Genomic DNA, 22246 nt, shown 5'->3' on the forward strand with positions numbered 1-22246 from the left:
CAACACAACCAGAACAGAGTGGTTCCCCTCTAACCAGGTACTCACTAAGGGTCTGGCTCCTCCCTACAATTTCTAACCCGGCCAGTGACCTCAGCAATGAGGTCGGCTCCTTGTGTGGCCAGCCAAGTCACAAATGGATTGTTCTGTCCACACTCACCCCAATCTCGAGGAACTCATTTGAGCGAAGAGAAACTGAATCATCTGGGTGCTTTGTGTGAGGGGGGCCACCTGGCTTGCCCTTGGATCCTGTGAGGAGGATGCCCTGAGAAGATCTTGGGGGCCTTCATGGCTTAGTTCTTATGACTTCTTGAGCTATTTTCCCTCAAAGAAGACTTAAAATCACCCAGGCTCCTAGCAGTGAACTGAAGGGAGTCCAGTAGCCTCAGGGTTGGAATTCTGGGTTTTCACTGCCACAGCCCAGGTTCAATCCCTGGTTGGGGAACTGAGATCCCACAAGCCATGCAGTGCAGACCAGAAAAAAAGAAAAGCTTTAACTGAAGAGTTCTGAGTGAACAGACTGTGCAGAGGGCAGAGGTAGGAGAACCAACAAGAAATGGCAAAGTCCCTAGGCACCAGGGGGCTTCCCAGGTGGCTCAGTGGTAAAGAATCCACTTGCCAATGCAGGAGATAGAAGCAGATATGATCTCTGGGTTGGAAAGATCCCCTGGAGTAGGAAATGGTCACCCATGCCAGTATTCTTGCCTGGAACATTCCATGGACAGAGGAGCCTGGCGGGCTAGAGTCCATAGGGCCCTAAAGAGTTGGACACGATTGAACGACTAAGCAAGCACCAGGCACCAGCAATAGTGGAAAAGTGCTGCCATCATGGGTTTGAAGGGGGAAGGGGAGGAAGCAAGAGCTGGAAACCTGGTGTGGGCCAGACACACAGTGGCTACAGGGGCTGCGGCCTTTGTCAGAGCCATGGTGAGATGGGCAGTGTACATGCTGCTACTCCCTCTCTTCTCACCTGCCAGTTCTATGTTGGTGTGTCTCATTGGCAGATCCCAACTAGCAGCTAGAAAGCAGAGGTGCCCAGGTGACAGTCTTTCAAGGTCAGCCTCCTGAAGTTTGGAGCAAGGCAGAGGGAACAAGCAGAATGATGAGAATAATTTATGAGTGTTCCTGTTGACCTTCGTTCCTGCAGAACCCTTTGTGACAGGTTGTTCTCATCATGGATGTTTCCATGTGAAAGCCCACAGGGACTTCCCTGGTCGTACAGTGGATAAGAATCCACCTGTGAATGCAGGGGACACAGGTTCAACCCCTGGTCCAGGAAGATTCCACGTGCAGTGAAGCAACTAAGCCCAGGCACCACAACTCCTGAGCTTGTGCTCTAGGGCCCGCGAGCCTCAACTGCTGAAGCCCATGCACCCTAGAACCCATGCTCTGCAACAAAAGAAGCCACCACAATGAGAAGGCTGCACACCACAACGAAGAGTAGCCCCCACTCGCCCCAACAAGAGAAAACCCACACAAAACAACAGAGACCCAGCACAGCCATAAATTAATAAAAGAAAGTCCCCAAGTGTATTCATACACCATGGTGGGCAGAATGGTCCCCATAACTGCTGGTTTCCTGGTACTCTTATCTCTGCCTCCTTTCTACCTGATACCAAGGGAGTTTGTTTCATTTCTCCAAATATCCAAAGCAGCACATACCTATCGAGTATATACTGGGGTGGACACTGCTGAGCACGAAATGAATTCATTTCTTCCACAGTCTTTTCCTAGGGGGAGTAGCAAAGACATTTAGAATTAGGAGATTTTAAAATTGTGTGCAGCCCAGAGGAGTGGCAAGGCTGACTGGGACCCCTGGGAGACCTGGGGCCAGGGCCCAACTGGTGACCAGCCCCTAAACACAGGGTTGCACGTAGGCAGATTGAAGGCAGTGCCACAGGTCCCTTTTGCCTCCCTCTAAATGACTCCTCTTTGAAGACAGGGATTTAGAGGGGACTGGCCCCTTGCTACTCAGTGTGGCTCCACGGACCAGCAGCATGAGCATTGTTAACTCATTAGGAAGGTAGAATCTCAACCCTCAGCTCAAACCCAGACACAGAATCTACATTTTAACAAGATCCTCAGTTGATTAGTATGCACAATAAAATTTGAGCTGCACTGCTTTCAACTATATTAGATTGTGTATTCTCAGTTGTAACCTAATTGAAATTCCTTCACAATCTACCTGCTACCCTGTCCCCTTGCTGTTGAGACTGTGCTTTTTATCCAGTTTAGTCCAGCCACCAGTTGGCTGGAGAATGTGCGGTGGAAAGGACCGGAAGATTACCCACCAGAGTATCATTGCTTTAACTTCGAATTTGAAGCCAAGATGGAGGTTATGTTCTGGGAGGCAGTCAGCCTCCATTAAGGACTTTTATCTGGTTCTTTTCAGGCCCAAACCCAGCACCTGCAATGACAGGAAAGTAGTACTTTTCTGCAGTCTTTTTGTTTAGAATATGGAGCTCTTCCCTTTAGGACGCTTGTCCTTGTGGGCTCATCTTAGAAGACGGTGCTCTTCGTTGATTTGGACCCTGCTTTCTGGTCTTGCAGGTGCACTGTTAACTGGAGTAGATTAAAGAGGTCTACCTATTGAATGTGAAACAGTCCCTTGAATTAGCTTTAAATCTACAGGGATGTCACAGGCAAGCACACACCCTGGCCCAGGTACAGATAGAACCAAGGACTCAAAATACCTCCAGGGGCCTCCATCTCCCCCCCTCTATTGCCCTCTGCATAACTTTCTGCTCTCTCCCTGCACCACGGTCCTCCTCTGCTTTCCCTTCCCAGGCCACATGGTAGGCACACCACCTACCACCTCTGTCCACGACCAGCTGCTATTGGGAGGCAGGGTGGGTGGCTCTAACGACTGTAAGTAGTACTCTGGCTCTGATTCTGGCAGGTGGAGTGTTAGGATGCAAGGAAGGGAACGGGGAGCCGAGGAAGATGCTGGCAGTGGATGCCACACAGGGCAGAGGTAGCTGTGAGGAGGGCCCAGCTCACTAGAACCCACATGGTCCCCAGGATACCAGCAGAGGATGCAAACTGTTTTTTCTGATCACATATGAGCTGCCCAGCACCATGCTAATCATTTTACCTGTTATCTACTTTCACATCTTCACCCATTAAAAAAAAAAATCCCTATGAGAGTACTATTAATTCCATTTTGCAGATAAGAAGACTGAGGGCCCAAAGAGTTACATTGCCTGATCATGGCTATAGAACCAGAGGTGAAGAGGCTGGAATTCAGCCTAGGTATATTCCCAACCCTACCACACCTGGGCCAGGGCCATGTCAGTATCACAGACTGAACAAAGTGCCTGCTGGGAGCCTGGCCAGCCTGGTGCCATCACAGATGACTATGGAAACACAGGATCTTCAGACATGGCCCTTCAGACATGGACTTGCTCACTCAGATGCTTCTCAGCTCAAGTTAAATATGGCCAGCATTGGTGGCAGAGAAGTAGTGCCCCTTGGTAGGAAAGGCAGGGCCAGGTGAAAGGCCAAACCTGGTCTCCTGAGACAGGTCAGTGGGTGGTGAGTCAGGGGGCTATAAACAGTCTGTAGCCACACAGCAAAGCCCCCAAATATTCAGCTGATGAAAGCCCCTGTAAGCCCCTCCAGGAGCCCCTGCCTGGCTCCAAGAGGAGCACATCAGCCCTCTTCCGGGAGGGGGCCCCCGCTTGGCAGGCCCCAGGACCAGCATTGTGCACGGCCTGTTCCAGCTCTCATGGCCCGGCCCGGGCTCATGGGCTATATTGAGGGCTGAGTCACCAACCTGTGCCTGGGTAGCTGACTGTGACTGGCTGGCTGGGGCCTGAGTCAGGCCCTGATTTATCCTGGAGAGCAACGGGCTCTGGTTTCTGGGGTGAGGGGGGAGGGGAGGTGTGAGAAGGGTGCCGGGAACCATCCTTGGCACCAGGCACCCTCTGCCAACCATTCACTCACTGCACACAGACCTCTCCCAAAGAGAGGGAACAAGAAGTGGGAGAGGGGAGTCCTTTGTCCACTTGCTGGCTTCCCTCTGAACTCCTACCACCTTAAGAGAGCACCTCAACTTACTGGAGGACCTTGGGAAACACCCTCAAAACAAGACTATGAGCCTTTAGGGTTTGTAAAATGCTGTCAGCTCCAAGCAAAACCACTCTATCCCTCTCTCTTCTCCCTAGGAGCTCAGGAAGAGGGATCCATCCTTTTCCAGATCTATATATCTCAGTTTCTTCATCATTGAACCCCAAACTGGCATCTCAGGTTGGGTGTCAGAAGTCTGCCTTTTTACACACACACACATACACACACACACACACAGAGTTCCCTTGTGAGACCCAGCTACATGTCATGTGTCCCCAGGAGCTGGGCATCTCTCCACAGGAGAGCTCAGCCTCTCAAGCAGACAGACAACACTGATGGCTGATGGCTGGTCTTGGCCATGGGACAAAGGTGGCATGGGGGGAGCGAGAGTTCTGGAGACAGGCAAGGGGGTGCCAACAGGAGAGTGGAATTCCTGAGCACCTCGTCACAGGCAGCCGACAGAACATGAGCCGTGGGGCCCAAGCTATTTATATCTCGCCTGTCACTCTCAGGGCCCCCAGAGCTCCCCCCGACTGAAGTCACGCACAGCAGGTCCCTTTTCTGTTTCTGGTCCCTTCTCTCCTCCTCCCCCTCCCTAACTGATGAGAAGGGAAAGAAATCATTCTTGGAGCCCTTTCACCATTAGCGCTGACCCCCCTCCCCACAAGCTCCTGAACTTCTTCCCTCACAGAGATGCCCACCATCCCTTCCCTTTTCTCTTGGCTTGGTTGGGGAAGAGCAATAAGGTCAAATGATTCACCAGAAACATGCCCAATTTCAGTCATCACACAACTTGAGTTGGGGCCCAAACTTAAGGGTCCAGAAGGATGGGAAAGTGGAGGAAATTTGGCCTAAAGGGGGTACCAGGAGGTGTGGAATACATGTTATCCTACAGAATCTCAGAATACATAGTTTCTTTATGTAAGTATATTCTACTGCTTTTTCACCTCATCCCAGGCCAACTGCTCTGAGTGCCTCAGTTTCCCTGATGTCAGCTGCCCTTGGCTTATCCTGAGCCCAGTCCTGCCCAGACTTCCTGGAGGGCTCCCTAGGGCTCTCCGTGTCCCCCAGCCTCCATCACACTTCCCCGAGGCTGCTCTGGGCAGGGCTCTCTGTCTCTTGTCTGGTTAACCTGCCCTCTGACTGGAAGGATCTGCCCAGTGGCCCAAATGGGCACACCGCCCAGGGGGCTCCCTGGTAGTACAGGCCAGAGGCTCTGCCTCCTCTCGCGTCACCTTAGTTGAGTCAGACTTGGGGGAAGGGGGCACAGTGTGACTCACTGGGTACACTTTTCCTGAGCTCAGCTTCATTCTGAGAGGATGAGGACAAACGGACTGGTGACAGGGACACTGAGTCAGGGGTGACATCCGTCTTTCCCCTGGGACCCTGGAGTTGCAGAGGTTTTTTTTTTTTTTTTGGTTGCAGAGGAGACTTTTCTACCTGTAATGTGGAACACCCCCACCCAGGCCTTCTCCCTAATCGGCCTGCACGGAGTTGTCGCTTCCTCTCAGTCTATCTACACACAAGCACACACACTTCCCCTGCCGGTCCGCAGGTGGACAATACCCTGGGCTAACAGCCAGGTCTCCCCGGCCCTGTCAACAGCCCTGCCACCAACCAGTCCAGAAAATTCTGTCAACACCCGATCAGCGTGTTTTGCCCTAACCACTGGCCTCAGTTTCCCTTTGCATCTCTTTAGTCCTGCAGGGTGGGGGGTATATATTTCATCTCTGACTAGCGATGCTTAATTTTGGGGTGTTGGGAGCCCTCAGTCCCCCTAATTTTCCAGCTCCACTATTCATCTGTCCAGCTTGGCGGCCTCGGGCCAGAGCCTCCTTCCCCGGGGGTGGGGGTCGCAGACCCGGGACCCCAGCCTGGACGGAGGGCCGCGTGGGGGAGGGGAGGGGAGGGAGGGGAGGAAGGGAGGCGGGGCCGGCGGGCTCGGCGCGGCCCCCACCCGCGGGCCGGGCGGCATTCCTGGGAGGCCGGCGCTCTGACGTGGACCCGGGGGCCGCGGGCTCGGCGGGGGGGACGCGGCCCGGGGGCTTCTTAAACCCCCCGCCTCAGCCCGGCCCGCACTTTCCAGAGCACCGCTCCGCCCCCGGAGGGAGAGAGAGACACACACAGACAGAGCGCGGCCAAGGAGCCGAGGAGGCCCGCCCGAGTCCCGCCAGCCAGGGGTACGAGAGAAGTTCAGAGCCGCGGAGCGCACAGCCGCCGGTCCCGTCCCGGACAGCGCCCCACTAGCCCGAGCCCCGCCGGCCCCCAACCCCCGCCCCAGCCCGCGCCAGCATGATGAACAACAGCGGCTACTCCGAGGCCCCGGGCTTCGGCCTGGGCGACGAGGTGGACGACATGCCGTCCACGGAGAAGGACCTGGCCGAGGACGCGCCGTGGAAGAAGATCCAGCAGAACACGTTCACGCGCTGGTGCAACGAGCACCTTAAGTGCGTGGGCAAGCGCCTCACCGACCTGCAGCGCGACCTCAGCGACGGGCTGCGCCTCATCGCGCTGCTCGAGGTGCTCAGCCAGAAGCGCATGTACCGCAAGTTCCACCCGCGCCCCAACTTCCGCCAGATGAAGCTGGAGAACGTGTCCGTGGCCCTCGAGTTCCTCGAACGCGAGCACATCAAGCTGGTGTCCATCGGTCAGTGCGTGCGGCGAGGGGGCAGTACCCCGACGAGGGGCTGGCCCACGGGGACAGGGTGCTCGGGGCTGGGAGGGCGCGCGGGGAGCCGAGGCAGGGCTGAGGGTGGGGGGCCCGGCACCGGGAGAGGATCCTGCCCCGGTTCTCCCGAGGGGGCTCTGCCTTCATACGCCGCTCTGGTCGGCCGGCATCCCGAGGGCGCCCCCCGGGGGCATCCAGCCCAGGCCGTTTCTGAGCCCTCCAGCTTCAGACCCCCTCGCACGCTCTTGGCCAACCTGCTTCTACCCGCTCGTCTCCTTTTTTGCCACCCGCACCCTCAGCCCAGGCTTGAGAGGATGGGGCCAAAGCTCATTGCCGATTCCCGGGGGCGCCCCCTCCACCCCAGACAAAGCAAATGGCTTCCCAGTCTCCCAGCACCTCCACCGGGGAGGAGAGGCTGAAGACAGGTCCCCATCGCTGCCCGGTCCCAGGGATCCCAAGGAGAGCGGGAGAGCGGGTGGCTGGGCGGGCACGGGGCCCGGGCCCCCCGCCGGCATGTGCTGGGCAGCTGGGTTCAGGCCCAGGGGCCAGAGCCGGCAGGGCCCGGCCTCGGAAACCTAAAAAGGCTCTGAGCGAGCGCAGGCAGCCTTAACCCCTGCCTGTCCTCCATCAGCTTCAGCGGGCCAGGGAGGGGGCTCCCTCCAGTCCACTCCCGGCCCCAGCCCACCCCCTAAGCCCCGATTGGCTACAGCTAATGATCTGGGCTGAGGGGAGGGAGGCAAGGCCTGGAAAAGGGAGGAAGTCATTGAGTGTAACCAGATTTGGAAGGTGTGTCAGTGCTGGGTGGGGGCGGGGAGGCACTCCAAGCTGGAGAGCTGGGGGAGCCAAGGATGGGTTCTGAGAGCCTAGGAGTTGGCTGTTCCCTCTCAGCTCTGCAGTCACCCCTTCAGGCTGGGGGCCTGGGCAAGACCCTTACCCCTATGGTGAACTCTTAAGTGTCCTGATGTGATTTTCAGGAAAGCGCCCCTTGATGGGGTGCACCCCAGGGCCCCAGAAGAGGACTTTCACAGGGGGCCCAATGCCTACCCCCAGGCTGCCCCAGAGATTTCTTCAGATAACTGAAGGTCTGTCCATCCTCAGCCTCCCTCAGGGCATCTCTGGGCCTCCTGAATTAGTAGCTGAGGTCAGTCTGGGGCCCTTTGGCCCTGTCCAGTCCCCTCTACGCCTTACCCTCTCCTGCCCCAATACTGCCCCCCCACCACCCCACCCGCTCCGGCCTGGAAATAGCCCTGCCTCCGTGACACAGCAGATGTCTCTGAGCTTTCCAGAGGACAAGGCTGAGGACAGGGGGTGGGGGAGGGGGCCACCCTGGTGTGTGTAGTGGGACTTAGGGCTGCCCAAGAGTGTGTGTGGTTGGGGGGGGGCAGGGGTCAGCGAGGAGTCAGCCCTGGGCCCTTCCACCCCCCTGGCAGCTGCGATCTGACCATCTGACCGCCTGGACTGACTGTCCCAGGTGGGATCCCGAGGGGAGAGCCTGGGGCCTCACCAAGACTTTATAGGAAATGGCTCGGCCTCCCTCTCCCCTCCCCGCTGCGGGGGCGCTTGGCCCCTCTCCTGGCCTCATCCTTCCTGAGCGCACACCTCTCCCCTCCCCAACAGCGGTGCCTCTGGCTCCAGCCCCCTTGGCTCAACTGTGTGTGGAGAGGCCTTCTCAGAATAGAGGGGGAAGGAGGGAAAGCTGGCTTGGGGGCGGGAAGGAACCCTTCTTTCCCTTTCCTGCGGGGAACTGTTCCCCATTTGGGCCAAGTGGCTGACTCCCGCGGCCGATGAGATAAGCTGTCAGCAATTCAGCTGCTGGGCCCGAGGCGGAGGCTGCAGGGGAGGGGGCACAGACAGCAGCGGCTACCCATCCATCGGGAAGGAGGTGTCAGGGGTTCCCCCTTTCTGCTTCCTCTGATTCCCTTGGTCCCGCTTAGTGGTGAGAAGGGGCTGGGACGGGGGCTTCTCTGGGTACCATCTCAGGACTGAATGTGAGCCTCTAGGCACCCCCACGTCCCTTTCCAGGAGTGGAGTGGGAGCTGGGCATTGAGCAGTTCCTCTGAAGGAGGGCCGGGTACACAGTCTGGGTTAAAGGGGCGGTGTGCCCTCCTTACCCGCACCGCCCCCTCCGCCCCTCTGAACAAAGAGGCCTAGAGGCCGCTCAGCCCCGCAGCTGTTCCCCAGTTGCTATTCCTTCTCCTGGAGCCAACCGCCGAGGGAGGGGCTGGAGGGGGCAGCAGCTGTCCCGGCCCCTCCCTCACTGGTCCTCTCCTTTCCCCCCACTCCACCGAAGGCCTGGGGTGCCCTCAGGGACTGGCTCTGGAGCTCCTCCCACCCCTTTGGTGGTATCCCCAGTGGGGTGCGACGAAGGAAGAGGCCTGGCTTGAGCAGAGCTCCCCTCCTCTGCCTGGCCTCCAATGGGGAGGAGGGCGAGGAAGGTCATTGCTCCCAGAGTGGGACTCTGGATCCACCCCTCTCCTGCCACTTGCTGTCTGGCCCAAAGCCAGTTGCTGGGGAGAAACCTCTCCCTGCAGCAAATATGAATGACCCCCCTCACCCGCCCCCCCCCTCCACCCCTTCCCAATCCTGGTGATCCTCGCGGCCTCAGGGCCTCCATCCCAAGGATCTGGCTTCAGTTTGCAAGAAGCACTTCTGGGTGTGTCAGCACCAGCTTTGGAGGCTGTCAGGGTAGTGAGAGGCCATGAGGCCCTCGGTGTCAAGGCTGTGTGAAAGTGTCCTGGGCCTGTGTGTGTTTGAGAGAGACCGCACCAAAGCACCGGGAGGCTGGGAGTGAGTGTGTCATGGAATCTGCAAGCTGCCAAACCATTGTGCTGCAGCAGAGCCAGGGGGAGAGGGGGCGGGCCTGGGGAGCTGCTGGGGAAGGAAGGATGAATCAGTGAAAGGGTGGGGGAGCCAAGGGGACCAGAGCCCAAGATCAGAGGGACAGAGAGACTGAGATTCCCCTCCAGGGGGCAGGTTGGGGAAATGCTGGGGACAGGGTGTGTGTGTGGGGGCGCATTCTGGAAAAGATACGTAAGAGGAGACACCTTTGGGATCTTTACTCTCTAAAGGCTGTCTTTCAAGATCTAGGCCGGGCGGGCAGGAAAAGATATGTAAGGGGGCACCTCCAACACCGCGCTTTCCCATCTCTCGGGTAACACCAGTAAACAAGGCTGAGTCTTTCACCCCCTCCCAACCTCCTGAAAGCAGTGCTCAGGGAAGCTGGTGGATTTCAGGCCTGCCTTGTCCTTTACAAGTAAGCTGGTTTCCAATGACCTATACTCTAGGCCACCTCCAGCTCCTGGATGTTTCTCTCTGGCTGTTATGGGGGAACTAGGCGCACCACCACCCCCGCCAGCCCCCAAATCTTGGAGTTCTGGTCCATAATATTTATCAAGGGACGGGATGGGTCTAGAGTCTCAGCTCCTGAGACTTGAGTCCACATGGGTAACACTCCCCCAGCTCTTGTGAAATCTCACTGGTCCCTGCCATTAACAGAACGTGTACTGTCCCCAGCCCCTCCTCCCAGAACTTTGTTCCAAAAGCATTTTATAGCATTCAAAGAAGAATTTGGCTGGAACCAGGTTGGTCCCACTCCTCTCCAACTTCAGTTTTTAAAATGTTCATTCAACCAGTATTTATTGAGATTTTACTAAGTTCTAGGCTCTGAATATATGGAGAGAAAAATACAGTATCTAGAGTGAAAGAAGGCAGACAAAAAAGATACATACTCTATGATTCTATTCATATAAAACTCTGGAAAATGCGAACTAATGTATAGTGACCAAGAGCAGATTGTTGTCTCAAAGTATAGACTAGGAGGGGCAGGAGCGATGAATCACAAAAGAAAGGAAACTTTGAGGAAGGGTAGAAGTGTTTACTATCTTGATTCGTGGTTATGCACATACTGTCAAAGGTAGGGCTCCCCTGGTGGCTCAGATGGTCAAGAATCTGCCTGCAGTGCAGGAGAACCAGGTTCAATCCCTGGGTAGGGAAGATCCTCTGGAAAAGGGAATGGCAACCCACTCCAGTATTCTTGCCTGGAGAATCCATGGGCAGAGGAGCCTGGCGGGCTACAGTCCATGGGGTCGCAAAGAGTCGGACACGACTGAGCGACTAATGTTTTCATTTTTCACATATTGTCAAAATGTATCTAGTTGTACTTTCTAATATGTACAGTTTGTTGTACATCACACAAAGAAGAAAGGAAACAAAACAAAACAGTGTCTGCCCCTAGAGACTTACAATCTTGCATAACTGTATAGATGCTTGTAGCCTGATAGGAGGCCCATGCAAGTGCCGTCAAAGAGTTGAAAATACCTGCCCAAGGGACATATTGGGATGCAGCCATGTTCTGAAGCGGGTGGGAGATACATCAAAGACTGGGCCTTGCGGGATGCAACAGTGGTAGGCAGAGAAGTGGTAGGTTCCAGGAGGAGGAGTCCAGACCCAACGCTTAAGCAGCAGCCTCAGAAGCTGGGCCAGGAGAGGGAGGGTGCTGCATCAGAAGTGGGGCCCTCATGAGCCCTGCTTGTCTCCTCCTCCCTGCAGACAGCAAGGCCATCGTGGATGGGAACCTGAAGCTGATCCTGGGGCTCATCTGGACCCTGATCCTACACTACTCCATTTCTATGCCCATGTGGGAAGATGAGGACGACGAGGATGCCCGCAAGCAGACACCCAAGCAGCGTCTACTCGGCTGGATCCAGAACAAGGTGCCCCAGCTGCCCATCACCAACTTCAACCGGGACTGGCAGGACGGCAAAGCTCTGGGCGCCCTGGTGGACAACTGTGCCCCTGGTGAGTGGACCCACGGCATACTGTGGCTCCCCGACCCGGGAAGGGGTGTGGGATGAGCTGGTGATGCCAAGGCTTGTGTTTGTCAGAATGTGTGTCCCAGGGCTGGGGGAATCAGGGCCTCCTCCTCCAGCTGAGAATCACTGCTGGAGTTGGACCCTTCCCAATGAGTTGCCAGATCCTGCAGTGGCAAGGACACTGAGGTCCAGAGAAGGCCAGTGACTTGTCCCAGGTCACACAGCTTATCTGTGGCGGAACTGAATCAGAGGCCGGCGGGGACCTGGAACTCCCTGCTCCGTGAACTTCCTATTTTGCTACACAAGGGTCATTTCTGCTCAGCCAGCAGAAAGAAAATGTGGTGGGACTTGTAGAGAGAAGGCCAGGACTTTAGGCCTGGAGAAGGCTGTTCTTTGCAAGCCCCTGGGATAGCTTTGAGAAGGGGTTAAGGCCCAGGATGATGTGGTCTGAGGCTGGTGGGACACTGCCCCATTGGCAGGTGACCCAGGCCTGGCCTGGGCAGGTGGGGGCCACTGAGGGCCCATGAGAAGACTTAGACATCACAGATGAGAACAGTACCCCACGCACAGCTCCCTTTCTGACCCTCATCTCCTGAGACGATCTGTCATCTCCCCACCTCTTGGAGCCATGTCCCCCTGGGGGAATCCTCCCCGAGCCTGGGGTCAGCTGGGGAGCAAAGGGTGGGAGGAGGGGGCACCGGCCGCCTGGGAAGCATTCCCAGCTGCTGAGCCATTGCCCACGGCTGGCTCGGCTGCCAGCAGTGAGCTCAGCTGTTCTGGCCAGTCATGGATTCCAGCCTTTGAGCTGGTCCCCTCCCTGCCAGGGAGCATCACCCTCCTCCGCCAGCTCTGGCTGGGACCCAGCACCCCCTAACCCTGCAGCCTTTCCCAGGAGGGACCTGTGGCTGCCTCAGCTGTCCTCCCATCAGGAGGGCTGGGCTCTAGGCGGCCAGAGAGAACTCAGCCTCTCAAGCCCTTCAGTGCCTTCATTTCCCGGAGGCGGAAGTTAGGAAGCAGAGAGAGCCCTATGCTCTGCGGCTGGTGTGGGAAGCGCATGGACACTAGGGCTTCAGGGCAGCTGTGAGGAGACCTTTCAGGAGATGGGTCAGAGGCACTTGTGGGACGGGGACTGCCTACCCCTGAGGCTGCTGGAATGAGGCGGGGGGTCTGCGAGGGGTGCGCTCCCTGGGGTTTGGTGTTCAGGGTTGGTGCTGGGGCCTGGGCAGGCCGGAGGCCGGCTGGCAGGACTGGTGCCAGGCTGCGTCAGCTGGGGCAGAAAGGCCTTATTGTTGGTGCTCGGGAGGGCTGCAATGTGTCTAAACAGTGATGGGCATCCCAGCTGACAGGTTGTAAGGTTGGGGGTCAGCAGGAACCCGGCTGATCAGGGGCCTGGGGCCGTATGGGAAGGGAGTGTGAACCCATGGCCTGGGAGGGTGTTGGTGGAGCAAGTGCTCTGTGTCCTGGCTGACCGCTTCCCCCTCATCATTGCTTCTCTCCACCATCTCTCCAGGCCTCTGCCCTGACTGGGAGGCCTGGGACCCCAACCAGCCTGTGGAGAACGCCCGGGAGGCCATGCAGCAGGCGGACGACTGGCTCGGGGTGCCCCAGGTAGGCAGAGGGCAAAGGGACCCGGAGAGGGCCAGGGTGGGGTTGGGTCTACCTGGGCAGGATGCTGGGGACAGAGGACATTTTCTGACTCCCTTCCTCCCTGGCAGGTGATTGCTCCCGAGGAGATCGTGGACCCCAACGTGGATGAACATTCGGTCATGACCTACCTGTCCCAGTTCCCCAAGGCCAAACTCAAACCTGGCGCCCCCGTTCGCTCCAAGCAAGTGAACCCCAAGAAGGCCATCGCCTATGGGCCTGGTATGTGTTAAGCCCTGATGGTCTTCGCTGGGCAGCTGGACATGGGCTAGGATGGTTTTCCCTAAACTCTGCGGCTCTGCCTTCCGCCCTCAGGGATCGAGCCCCAGGGTAACACCGTGCTTCAGCCTGCCCACTTCACCGTGCAGACAGTGGACGCTGGTGTAGGCGAGGTTCTGGTCTACATCGAGGATCCTGAGGGCCACACCGAGGAGGTATGGAGAGGCCACTGGGGATCAGACAAGAGCACGGACCAACAGCGGAATGGGCTGGAGATGGCTGCTGGGGGCACCCTCCAACGCTGGAGAAGGGGGAGGCCTCACCATAGGGGTTGCAGAAGGCGTGGGGTCAGGAGGAGCTCTGACGCCGATCGTTTCCCTTCCCGTAGGCCAAGGTGGTTCCCAACAATGACAAGAACCGCACCTACGCTGTCTCCTACGTGCCCAAGGTCGCCGGCTTGCACAAGGTATCCCCCTGTAGGCCCTCCCATGTCTTCCCCACTCCATTCACATCCTTGCATCTGGCTGAATGGACCCCTCTCTCAGCTCACACCCCGCCCCACCCCCATGCACCAGCCCCACCCGCCTGCCACCCCGCTTGGCTCTGCCCCGCCCCTCAACCCCCCTCTCAGAGCTGCTTTCTTCTAGAAGCTCACCTTTGGCCTCTGACCTCCAGGTGACCGTGCTCTTTGCTGGTCAGAACATCGAACGCAGCCCCTTTGAGGTGAACGTGGGCATGGCCCTGGGAGATGCTAACAAGGTGTCAGCCCGTGGTCCCGGCCTGGAGCCCGTGGGCAATGTGGCCAACAAACCCACGTACTTTGACATCTACACCGCAGGTGGGGATGGGCCCTTCCACCAGACACCCCATGACTGTTCATGGTGGGGAGACCTGGGGGCCAGAGGCAGGGCCCGGCCAGAGGGCCATGGTCTCAGGGTGAGGGAACCCGGGCAGGAGGGACACCCCATGACTATTTTTTGGTTGGGAGGGGGAGCCTGGGGGCCATGGTCTCAGGGTGAGGAAACCCGAGCAGGAGAGGCTGACGGCTGTTGTCGTGACAGGGGCCGGCACTGGGGATGTTGCCGTGGTGATCGTGGACCCGCAGGGCCGGCGGGACACTGTGGAGGTGGCCCTGGAGGACAAGGGCGACAGCACGTTCCGCTGCACATACAGGCCTGTGATGGAGGGACCCCACACAGTGCACGTGGCCTTCGCCGGAGCCCCCATCACCCGCAGTCCTTTCCCTGTCCACGTGGCAGAAGGTAAAGGCCCTTCACCCACCCCCATGACCCCCCTCGCCAAAGGCCAGGACGCAGAGTGTTGCCACCGAGTCTGAGGACTTATGGAAAATGAAGCACTGCAACCGGGGGGTGGGTGTGGGTGGGGATGGGGTCAGGGGGAGCCTTCTGCAGGCTTAAAGTGGGCAGAAAGAAGAGCCCAGGGGTGGGGCTCCCGAGAGCTCGTCTGTCAGCCCCTGCCCCCGAGGACGGTCAGGTCACTGTGAAGGATACCAGACAGGGGCCATGGTAGAAGGGCTGAGGGGGAAGTGACCGGACCATGTGGGCGGAAGGGCATATTCATGGGCCCGCCTTGCACCAGGCTCTCAGGCAGTGACTCCCCACTCTCTCTCCGCCACTCAGAGCCCCTGCCGCCGCCACCTGCCCCCTCTGTGCCCATCGTCCACCAGGCCAAGAAAGTGGTGCCACGTTAGTACACACCAGCAGAGGCGGGCCGGGCATGGCCATAGCTGACTGGCCTCACCTGTGCTGTGTGGCATGGCCCGAGCGGGGTGGAGTCGCCCCCCCCTTCCGTGGCATTCTGTGACAGGCCCAGGTTCCGCGCCTTTGCCTCTGTTCTGTGGCAGCTCTGGTCTCCTGGGACTGGCCTGGTGATTTATGTGGGAAGGGTCTGGGTTCCGTGCTGTCGCCTGTTATGTGGCAGTGCCCGGACGCTGTGCCGTTTGTCTGTGTTCCGGGGCAGGCCTGGATGGATGATACATCGTTGCCTGTTTGGTGGCACCCCCTGGGTTCTGTGCCATTTTATGTGTCCCGTGGCAGGCTGAGATCCCTGTCCTTTGGTCTGTGTTCAGCAGCAAAGTCATTGCCACCGGCCGCGTTCCGCAGCAGGCTGACCTTCATGCATTGCCTGTGATCTGTGGCAGGCTTCTCGTTCCACGACCCTCCCTCGTTCCATGGTGTGGCTGAGTGTTTTGGGGCATGACTCGGCTCCTGAAGCTGCTGTGGTGGCTCCGAGAAGGCTCGGATGGCTCTAGGTGGATGGCCGTGGGGTGAATGAAAGGCCCCTCCCAGTCTGTCTTAGCTCTGGGCTCCGCCCGGCCTTTGTCCCAAGTGATCCTGACTTGGAGGAGCCCCGAAGGAAGGGTTTCTTGTAACCAGCCTGGGGACGGAGGTCTGGGGGCGCTGTGGCTGCCCCCTGCCCAGCATGGCTCTCAGTTGTGTTGGGGGCGCCAGGGAGCAACAGGGGAGGGCTGCATGAGGCCACGGCCTGTGCCTGGGGAAAGGGGACGGGAGTTGGTGGGTCGGTCAGCAGGACTGCGCACAGTGAGGTGGGGATGAGTGGTGGTAAGGGCTGAGGCTCCGTCTAGGGCCCCTCAGCGCCCCCAACCTCACCTCTCCTCTTCCTCCCAGCCTGTAACCCCAACGCCTGCAGGGCCTCTGGGCGGGGCCTGCAGCCCAAGGGTGTGCGTGTCAAAGAAGTGGCTGACTTCAAGGTGTTCACCAAGGGTGCTGGCAGTGGGGAGCTCAAGGTCACAGTCAAGGGACCAAGTGAGTACCAGGGCCCAGGGCCGTGGTGGGGGGTCGGGGAGCTGGGAGGAAAGGCAGCCAGTGCTTCTGACCCCCTGAGGGCAATGACAGCACTGTGCACCCTCCCTGGGGGAGGGGCTCCAAAAAGACACTGACCAGAGACATTGTGGGACCTCAGGTGAACCGCCCGGCCTGGCTCAGCCTCCCAGGCTGCAAGCTGGGAAGGCTGCACTAGGCTGTTACACGGTGCCTGCTCACGGTGCCCGCGAGCAGCGCTGTCCTCAGCCAGGGACTGTCCCACAGCACAGTCCCAGGGGTCCTTGAGGGGACTGAGATGCGGAGACGCACAGATCATTGATCCTCCGCTTCCCACGTCTCCTCAGGAGGCACAGAGGAGCCGGTGAAGGTGCGGGAGGCCGGGGATGGCGTGTTCGAGTGTGAGTACTACCCCGTGGTGCCTGGGAAGTACGTGGTGACCATCACATGGGGCGGCTACGCCATTCCCCGCAGGTGAGCACCACGCAGCCCTGAGCCCTCCAGCCTGGGCCCTCACAGGGTGGGCGGAGGGAGGCAGGCTGCCTGGGGCTCTGAGCAAAGGGAAGAGGGGTACCTCTGGTGGGGGCACCTCGGGGTGTTGACACCAGCTGCCTCTTTTCCCAGCCCCTTTGAGGTGCAGGTGAGCCCAGAGGCAGGCATACAGAAGGTCCGGGCCTGGGGTCCCGGTTTGGAAACTGGCCAGGTGGGCAAGTCAGCCGACTTTGTGGTGGAGGCCATTGGCACAGAGGTGGGGACACTGGGTAAGTGGCCGAGGTGGGAATTCCGGGGAGTGGTGTAATGGAGGGACACTGGGGAGTGACTGGGGGGCAGGAGGCAGGAATTTGGGCCAGTGTTGAGATGAGACAGGCGCTGGAATGGGTGTGACTGGGGTGGTGATGCTGGGAGAGTGATGGGGGACCTCTCTGGGTGTCCAAGTCGCTTCTGGTGCCCCCTGACCCTCCCCCACCTTTGCCCCAGGCTTCTCCATTGAGGGGCCTTCGCAGGCCAAGATCGAGTGTGATGACAAGGGAGACGGCTCCTGCGACGTGCGGTACTGGCCCACGGAGCCCGGGGAGTATGCGGTGCACGTGATCTGTGACGATGAGGACATCCGAGACTCACCCTTCATCGCGCACATCCACCCAGCTCCACCCGACTGCTTCCCGGACAAGGTGTGTCCCCAGCTCCCGCATCCCGGCCTGCGCCAGGGTGAACAGACCTTCCTCCCGTCCCCAGCTCAGCCCTCCACTCTTGCCCCTGCACAGGTGAAGGCCTTTGGGCCCGGCCTGGAGCCCACCGGCTGCATTGTGGACAAGCCAGCGGAATTCACCATCGATGCCCGGGCTGCTGGCAAGGGAGACCTGAAGCTCTACGCCCAGGTAGGGTGTTGCCCCGTCTTTCTGCCCCTCGCCCTGGGAGGGTAGGGTAGGTTAAAGAAAAGGGCCTCAAGGCATTACAGGACTGATGCTCACGAATCCATTTGAACTATGGGAAGTCTAAAGTTTTGTGTTTTCTTATTGATGATAATCTTAAAAAACATTGTACCAGATGTGTATTTTTATGCTAACCATTTGCAATTTAAAGATGGTTAAGACATTGGTTTCCAGGTGAGTTTCTCAAAATGGTGTCCTTTGACCCCTAGAGGTTAATGAATATGTTCTTTGGTCCAGGAGGATGTTTCTTTTTTGAAAGTTTGTTTATTCAGTTTTAAGAACATTGGTTTAGCTGAGCCTTTTCCCCTGACAACACATTTTGGAGACCTAGGCTCAGAGACCAGGCCACACAGATGACCCTGAACCTGGTTCCTCAGCTCTCCAGGGTGTGCCCTGGCCACCAGAGCTCTGGCACTAGGCTCCAGTGGTTGGAGGTCTGTGATCTGTTTGCGGGGAGGGGCTTTGATGGTGGGCAAGCAGCCCAGCAGAGGGCGCGGGAGCTCTGAGACGGCCGGGGCGCTCTAAGAACCTTGCTTTGGGTGATGCCCACAGGACGCCGACGGCTGCCCCATCGACATCAAGGTCATCCCCAATGGCGACGGCACCTTCCGCTGCTCCTACGTCCCCACCAAGCCCATTAAGCACACCATCATCGTCTCCTGGGGAGGCGTCAACGTGCCCAAGAGCCCCTTCCGGGTGTGTCCTCCAAGCCCCGTGCCCCCTGCCAGCAACCCCAGAGGGAGGGTGGAACCCCAAGTGGAGGGATGTTGGCAGTCTCTGGGCCCTGTCCCCACTCCCCACTTCATGGCCCCTGTGAAAAGGCTAAGACCGGGCCTAGAAGTGCTGGGGAAGGGATGGACCTTGAGGGAGGGGCCCCACGCTGACCGTCGACTCCTCCCCACAGGTAAACGTGGGAGAGGGCAGCCACCCTGAGCGGGTGAAGGTGTACGGCCCCGGCGTGGAGAAGACAGGCCTCAAGGCTAATGAGCCCACCTACTTCACAGTGGACTGCAGCGAGGCGGGGCAAGGTGCGTCCAGGAGCAGGGAGTGGGGGCGGAGCCGGGGGTGTCCGGGCAGGAGGCGCTGGTGCCCTCCACCTGTTTCCCGGAGTGGGACCCGTCACGTGCAGGAGATTGTGGAGCCCCCAACTCATGGCCTCGTGCCTGCCTCCCTTCAGGCGATGTGAGCATTGGCATCAAGTGTGCCCCTGGCGTGGTGGGCCCCTCAGAGGCTGACATCGACTTTGACATCATCAAGAATGACAACGACACCTTCACAGTCAAGTACACACCTCCGGGGGCAGGCCGCTACACCATCATGGTGCTGTTTGCCAACCAGGTACCCTGTGCTTGGGTTTTGGTTATCAACCCTAACCTCACCCCCTTACCCGATCCCAGCCAGCAGCTTGAGAGGCTGTCATCTGGGGACAATTCTATTGCCCCTGACTGAGCACTTCCTGTGTGTGGACAGCATGCCTCAGAGGAAGCAAAAGGGACAAGGGACTCTTTTCAGACACTGCCCGTGTCCACCCTGACCAAGCCTTTTCTCCCTCCAGGAGATCCCCGCCAGCCCCTTCCACATCAAGGTGGACCCATCCCACGATGCCAGCAAGGTCAAGGCAGAGGGCCCTGGGCTGAACCGCACAGGTAGCTGTCTGGGTGGGGCAGGGCTGGGGTGGGGCGGGGTGGCCGCCAATCCCTCACCACCGTCTCGGGATGGGCCCTCCAGGTGTGGAAGTTGGGAAGCCCACTCACTTCACCGTGCTGACCAAGGGAGCTGGCAAGGCCAAGCTGGACGTGCACTTTGCTGGGGCCGCCAAGGGCGAAGCCGTGCGAGACTTCGAGATCATCGACAACCACGACTACTCCTACACCGTCAAGTACACGGCCGTGCAGCAGGTGTGCCCCCTCCCCGGCCCTCCTGTCCTGGCTGACTGGGGGCGTGGGGCTCCTTCTTCCAGTCCCAGAGGGCCTGCTTGGCGTCTTGGCCCGTTTCCTGCCTCCCCGTCTCTGAGCCGTGGGTCTCTGAGCCTCTGGTCTGTGTTGGCCAAGGACATGTTGGCGGGCTGGGTCTCAGCCCCTCAGTTCTGACTTCCTGCTGTACCCATTAGGGCAACATGGCAGTGACAGTGACCTATGGTGGAGACCCTGTCCCCAAGAGCCCCTTCGTGGTGAACGTGGCACCGCCACTGGACCTCAGCAAGGTCAAGGTTCAAGGCCTCAACAGCAGTAAGTGGGGCAGGAGCTGCCCGTGCAGTGAGAAGGGTTGAGGGGGGCGGTGGGTTGGAGTCTCTGCTCACCGTGTCCCTCACCCTCCACACAGAGGTGGCTGTGGGGCAGGAACAGGCATTTTCTGTGAACACACGAGGGGCTGGCGGTCAGGGCCAGCTGGATGTGCGGATGACCTCGCCCTCGCGACGACCCATCCCCTGCAAGCTGGAGCCTGGCGGTGGAGCTGAGACCCAGGCGGTGCGCTACATGCCCCCTGAGGAGGGGCCCTACAAGGTGGACATCACCTATGATGGTCACCCGGTGCCTGGCAGCCCCTTCGCCGTGGAGGGCGTCCTGCCCCCTGACCCCTCCAAGGTGAGGAAGTAGGGGCGGGTGGGAGCTAGGGGCTTGTAGGGAAGGTGGGTAGTTCACAGGGGCCGAGGCCAGAGGCCTTATGTCCTGGGGTGAGCACAGCCAGGGCCCAGAGCCGAGGCAGTCCCCCAGCTCAGGACTTGCCTTTGCAAGAGCTTAGTTTTTGTTTTTTTATATTTTTATTGAAGTATAGTTGGTTTCCAATGTTGTGTTAATTACTGCTGTACATCAATGTGATTCAGTTATACATGCATACAAATGCATACATTTAAAAAAATATTCTTTTCCATTATAGTTTATCACAGGATATTGAATACAGTTCTCTGTGCCATACGGTAGGACCTTGTTGTTTATCCATTCCATATATACTCATATCAAGACAGCTTAGTTATTAAGAGCCTGGCCTTGGATCTGACCTGGGCTTCAACCCCAGGTCCATCAGCCGGGACAGATTTTTTAATCTCCCTGCGTTTCCTCACGTGGAATTGTTATCAGGACTCAGCCTGTGGGAGCTGCTACAGTTGAAAGTGCTTAGCTGATTTGGGAGCCACGAAGGCTGGGCGTGGGACCAGTCGAGGTAACCCACACACCTGCTCCTTCTTTTAGGTCTGTGCTTATGGCCCTGGTCTCAAGGGCGGGCTGGTAGGTACACCAGCGCCCTTCTCCATCGACACCAAGGGAGCGGGCACCGGTGGCCTGGGGTTGACCGTGGAGGGCCCCTGCGAGGCCAAGATCGAGTGCCAGGACAATGGGGATGGATCCTGTGCCGTCAGCTATCTGCCCACGGAGCCGGGCGAGTACACCATCAACATCCTGTTTGCCGAAGCCCACATCCCCGGATCACCCTTCAAGGCTACCATCCGGCCCGTGTTTGACCCGAGCAAGGTGCGGGCCAGTGGGCCAGGCCTGGAGCGCGGCAAGGCTGGGGAGGCAGCCACCTTCACTGTGGACTGCTCAGAGGCGGGCGAGGCCGAGCTGACCATTGAGATCCTGTCGGACGCCGGCGTCAAGGCCGAGGTGCTGATCCACAACAACGCGGACGGCACCTACCACATCACCTACAGCCCCGCCTTCCCTGGCACCTATACCATTACCATCAAGTACGGCGGGCACCCTGTACCCAAGTTCCCCACCCGCGTCCATGTGCAGCCCGCAGTCGACACCAGTGGGGTCAAGGTCTCAGGGCCCGGTGTGGAGCCGCACGGTGAGTGAGAGAAACCTGGAGCTGGTCATGTCACCAGTCAGGGGAAGAGGGAAGCGGGGCTGAGGGCTTGGGGGGCAGCACTGGCGTCCTAGGGGCTCAGATACCCCTGAGAAGGTATCAAAGCCAAGGGCAGGGCATGGAGCTTTGCCTTGGTCTGGGTGGCAAGATTGCTTCTGCCTGTGGCCATTTTCCTTGGGACATCCTCAACTTTCATCAGCCGATCTGAAAATCAAAGAATCTTGCATTTGATGGTACAGAGGGAAGGCTTTGGGGTCGAGGGCGACGAGAGTCAGGAGATAGTTCAGCTCAGTTCAGTGACTGAGTTACTATCTGCTGGGGGCCAGACCCTGGGCCAGGCAGGGTGGGGCATGCAGAGGGTTGGAAGAGCCAGCCCCACGCTCCAGGGGCCCACGGCCAGGTGGGGAGACTCAGGTGAGCAGAATGTCACTATGTGCTGAAGAGAGGGAAGGCAGGGGCTATGGGAAGCAGGGCCTGGGCTGTGGGGATGGTCCAGGCTGGGGAGTAGCAGGTAGAGAGGAGCCGCCGCCTCAGAGCTGGGGAGGGAGGGCAGGGGTGGGCAGGCATGTGAGGGCTGAGCGCTCGTCTCCTGGGACCCAGGTGTCCTGCGTGAAGTGACCACTGAGTTCACTGTGGATGCGAGATCCCTGACAGCCACGGGTGGGAACCATGTGACGGCTCGCGTGCTCAACCCCTCGGGCGCTAAGACGGACACCTACGTGACCGACAACGGGGACGGCACCTACCGCGTGCAGTACACAGCCTACGAAGAGGGTGAGGGGCTGGGCTGGGCGGGACGCT

General features: G+C 58.7%; 1 protein-coding gene across 3 annotated transcripts in view; it reads left to right on the top strand.

The window, feature by feature from the left end:
• Positions 1-6082: 6082 nt before the first annotated feature.
• Positions 6083-22246, top strand: part of FLNC (filamin C) — a 28012-nt gene continuing 11848 nt past the window's right edge. The window contains exons 1-23 of one of the 3 annotated variants that reach the window (XM_055590862.1): positions 6084-6712; positions 11282-11530; positions 13055-13152; positions 13260-13410; positions 13504-13622; positions 13796-13873; positions 14083-14245; positions 14469-14669; positions 15048-15113; positions 16056-16193; positions 16556-16682; positions 16833-16969; positions 17187-17380; positions 17474-17587; positions 18194-18337; positions 18546-18669; positions 18819-18979; positions 19197-19287; positions 19370-19539; positions 19752-19869; positions 19964-20226; positions 20830-21427; positions 22046-22219. In XM_055590862.1, the coding sequence (XP_055446837.1) occupies positions 6358-6712; positions 11282-11530; positions 13055-13152; positions 13260-13410; positions 13504-13622; positions 13796-13873; positions 14083-14245; positions 14469-14669; positions 15048-15113; positions 16056-16193; positions 16556-16682; positions 16833-16969; positions 17187-17380; positions 17474-17587; positions 18194-18337; positions 18546-18669; positions 18819-18979; positions 19197-19287; positions 19370-19539; positions 19752-19869; positions 19964-20226; positions 20830-21427; positions 22046-22219 (4033 nt within the window). In that variant the 5' untranslated portion in view covers positions 6084-6357. Of the gene's footprint in view, positions 6713-11281; positions 11531-13054; positions 13153-13259; positions 13411-13503; positions 13623-13795; positions 13874-14082; positions 14246-14468; positions 14670-15047; positions 15114-16055; positions 16194-16555; positions 16683-16832; positions 16970-17186; positions 17381-17473; positions 17588-18193; positions 18338-18545; positions 18670-18818; positions 18980-19196; positions 19288-19369; positions 19540-19751; positions 19870-19963; positions 20227-20829; positions 21428-22045; positions 22220-22246 lie in introns of all 3 variants that reach the window. The other 2 variants (XM_055590864.1, XM_055590863.1) reach the window with 2 other exon arrangements.

This window comes from Bubalus kerabau, chromosome 8 (genome assembly GCF_029407905.1).
Source record: "Bubalus kerabau isolate K-KA32 ecotype Philippines breed swamp buffalo chromosome 8, PCC_UOA_SB_1v2, whole genome shotgun sequence".
NCBI lineage: Eukaryota > Metazoa > Chordata > Mammalia > Artiodactyla > Bovidae > Bubalus > Bubalus kerabau.